At 39.0% G+C, this 2567-nt stretch overlaps 1 protein-coding gene across 1 annotated transcript in view; it reads right to left on the bottom strand.

The window, feature by feature from the left end:
* The window catches only part of LOC112024595 (acyl carrier protein 1, mitochondrial), a 3699-nt gene extending 1606 nt beyond the window's left edge, over window positions 1-2093 (bottom strand). The window contains exons 1-2 of the mRNA XM_065777985.1: window positions 2043-2093; window positions 1881-1997 (exon numbers count right to left, since the gene is read on the bottom strand). Coding sequence (XP_065634057.1) covers window positions 1881-1997; window positions 2043-2093 — 168 coding nt within the window. The remainder of the gene's footprint in view (window positions 1-1880; window positions 1998-2042) is intronic.
* Window positions 2094-2567: the final 474 nt, after the last annotated feature.

Below are 2567 nucleotides of genomic sequence, written 5' to 3'. Positions count from 1 at the left end.
CTCTTTCTCTCTTCTCTGTGCTGTCTGGGCTGCGCTTCACTGAACCAGCCACTCAGTCCTGCATTCCAGCCACTCTAGAGTTTGGGTTGTATTTAATTTATGAACATCATGTTTTAGTTATTAAATTTGGTATATGTTTATATAATATGAAAAAGTATCGTATATGTTTATATACTTAGCAATATATTAAAAATATAAATAAAAATATTTTTAATAATTTTTTAATCACTGAGTCCCGCCGCACCCGCACCCACCTTTTTCAAAAATTGCCGAGTCCCGCACCCGCACCCGCACCCGCACCCGCACCCGAGTCCCGAAACGCACCTGTGCTTCTTAGATGATGAGCACAGAATGTCAAAAAAGTATAGAAGCTTTAAAGGAAAATCTAAGAGAAACTTGAAACGTTAAAATAGAAGAACAATGGGTGAAACCCCAAATCTGTGACCAATCAAAGAGTATGAGCAAGCAAAGTTTTCAATTGATCCAAGGAGCTCTACATGTCTTCAAAAGTACATTTATTATGCTCCTTCCAGATAAGGCACATCAAACAAGCTAGTACCATGTTCCAAATATCTGAGTCATGTTTTCCAAACCAATTTCTCTAGGTTAGTTTCTTCATTTTGGACTATGTCGTTGGGAAAAATTTTGACTGTTGATAATTTGAGGAGGCGGCAAGTGGTTGTGGTACATTGGTGCTGTATGTGTAAGCTGAATGGGGAGACTATTGATCACTTACTCATACACTACCCTATAGCTCGAGAGTTGTGGAATATGGCATGTTCACTATTTGGGGTTCATTGGATCATGCGCGTGGTGTTGTGGAGCTTCTAGCTAGCTGGTTTGGTAAGTTCAACAGAAACAGAAGTATGGTGATTTGGAGTATGATCCCTCGTTGCCTCATGTGGGGTATTTGGAGGGAAAGGAGCGTGTGTACCTTTGAAGGGAATGAAATTCACGATTTGATGCTTTCTTTCTTTTAGACTCTGTTTGAGTGGGAAAATGCTTTAGGTGTTTTTACTTTGGATTCTTTGCATGATTTAATTGATTTTTGTACTTCTCTGCTAGTTAGTTTATATTTTCTGCTGATTCTTTAGCACACTGCCTGTGTGCCTTGTTTTTTATTTGTACTTTTTCTTTTATATCTCAATGAAGTTATTTACTTATCAGAAGAAGCAACATTCCTCGGCATAACCCACTAAATTCCAAACATCTGAAAAACATCTCCTCACAAAGCATAAGCATAGTGTCACAATGGATTAAAAGGTGATCCACAGTTTCCGCATTACTTCGGCACATACAACACCAATTAACCAATGAAAAACCTCTCTTTGTGAGGTTATCCAAAGTAAGAATCTTTCCCAATGTTGTTGTCCACAAAAAGAAAAACACCTTCTTGGGAACCTTCACGGACCAGATGCCTTTTGAAGGAAAAGGGACAGTAGTAGCACCCTAAATCTCCCTGTACAAAAACCAGGTTACAAAAATTCCATTCCCCTTGAGATACTGTTAGGCATCTATTGGTACAAGTGTATGTATGCATCTATGCAGGGGAATGTGTGTGTTTGTGCAGGGGTATGCGTGTATTTGTGCAAGGGTATGCATGTGAGTGTGCAAGTGGGTGCGCTTGCATAGTGTTATGGTGAGGTAGTGCATAATAGAAGTTAGTTAGTGTCAGTTAGATAGAGATGATTAGTTAGTTAGAGGCAGTTACATTTACTGGATGTATAAGATGATTGTAGATGGCTATTGTTCATTCATTAAAAAATAACATTTGGATTGACTCTCTCTCTCTCTCTCTCTCTCTCTCTTGGTCTTTCTTGTCATTCTTTGTCAATAGAGGCCTAGGTCCCCTTAAAGTGACCTACTCAAAATCCCATTACTTCATAAATCCTAACATTGGTATCAGAGCTAGATTGATCCCAATTCACCACCATGACTAAAACACGTTCTAATTCGCAGAATTCTGAGAAGATTGCAACTATGTCTAAGGTCCTCGACTGCCATGAACAGACATTACAAGAAATTCAGAATCAATTACAAACCATTAACTCGTTTATGTAGAGAATAGCAGAAATAAGGAGAAGCGTCTCCATTCCCCCATTAATGGGTCACGAGCTCTTCAAATTGGAAATGCTAATAATTTAGAATCTTCATCATCGAGTTCCATCAAGAATCTGAAATTAGAATTCCCTCTATTCCAAGGTGAGGATCCAACTTGCTGGGTTTATAAAACCAGTCAATTCTTTTCATACCATAACACCCCTGAGCATCAAAAGGTGATCATGGCTTCATATCACCTTGATGGGGAGGCTCTGATTTGGTTCCAAGATGCTGAACAAGCAGGTGGCTTTGCTAGCTAGGAGGTCTTCATCAGAGCTCTGCAAACTCGTTTTGGTACAACGGCCTATGATGATCCAATGGAAGCACTCACTAGGCTTAAACAAACTACTACTGTGGTATCATACAAAGGTAACTTCGAAATTCTCTCTAATAGAATTAAGGGGTTATCTGAATCCCATAAATTGAGTTGCTTTTTGAGTGGTTTAAAGGATGAAATTAGATTGCCA

This window comes from Quercus suber, unplaced genomic scaffold (assembly GCF_002906115.3).
Source record: "Quercus suber isolate HL8 unplaced genomic scaffold, Cork oak 2.0 scaffold_170, whole genome shotgun sequence".
Lineage (NCBI taxonomy): Eukaryota > Viridiplantae > Streptophyta > Magnoliopsida > Fagales > Fagaceae > Quercus > Quercus suber.
This window is presented reverse-complemented; position numbering and strand designations above follow the sequence as displayed.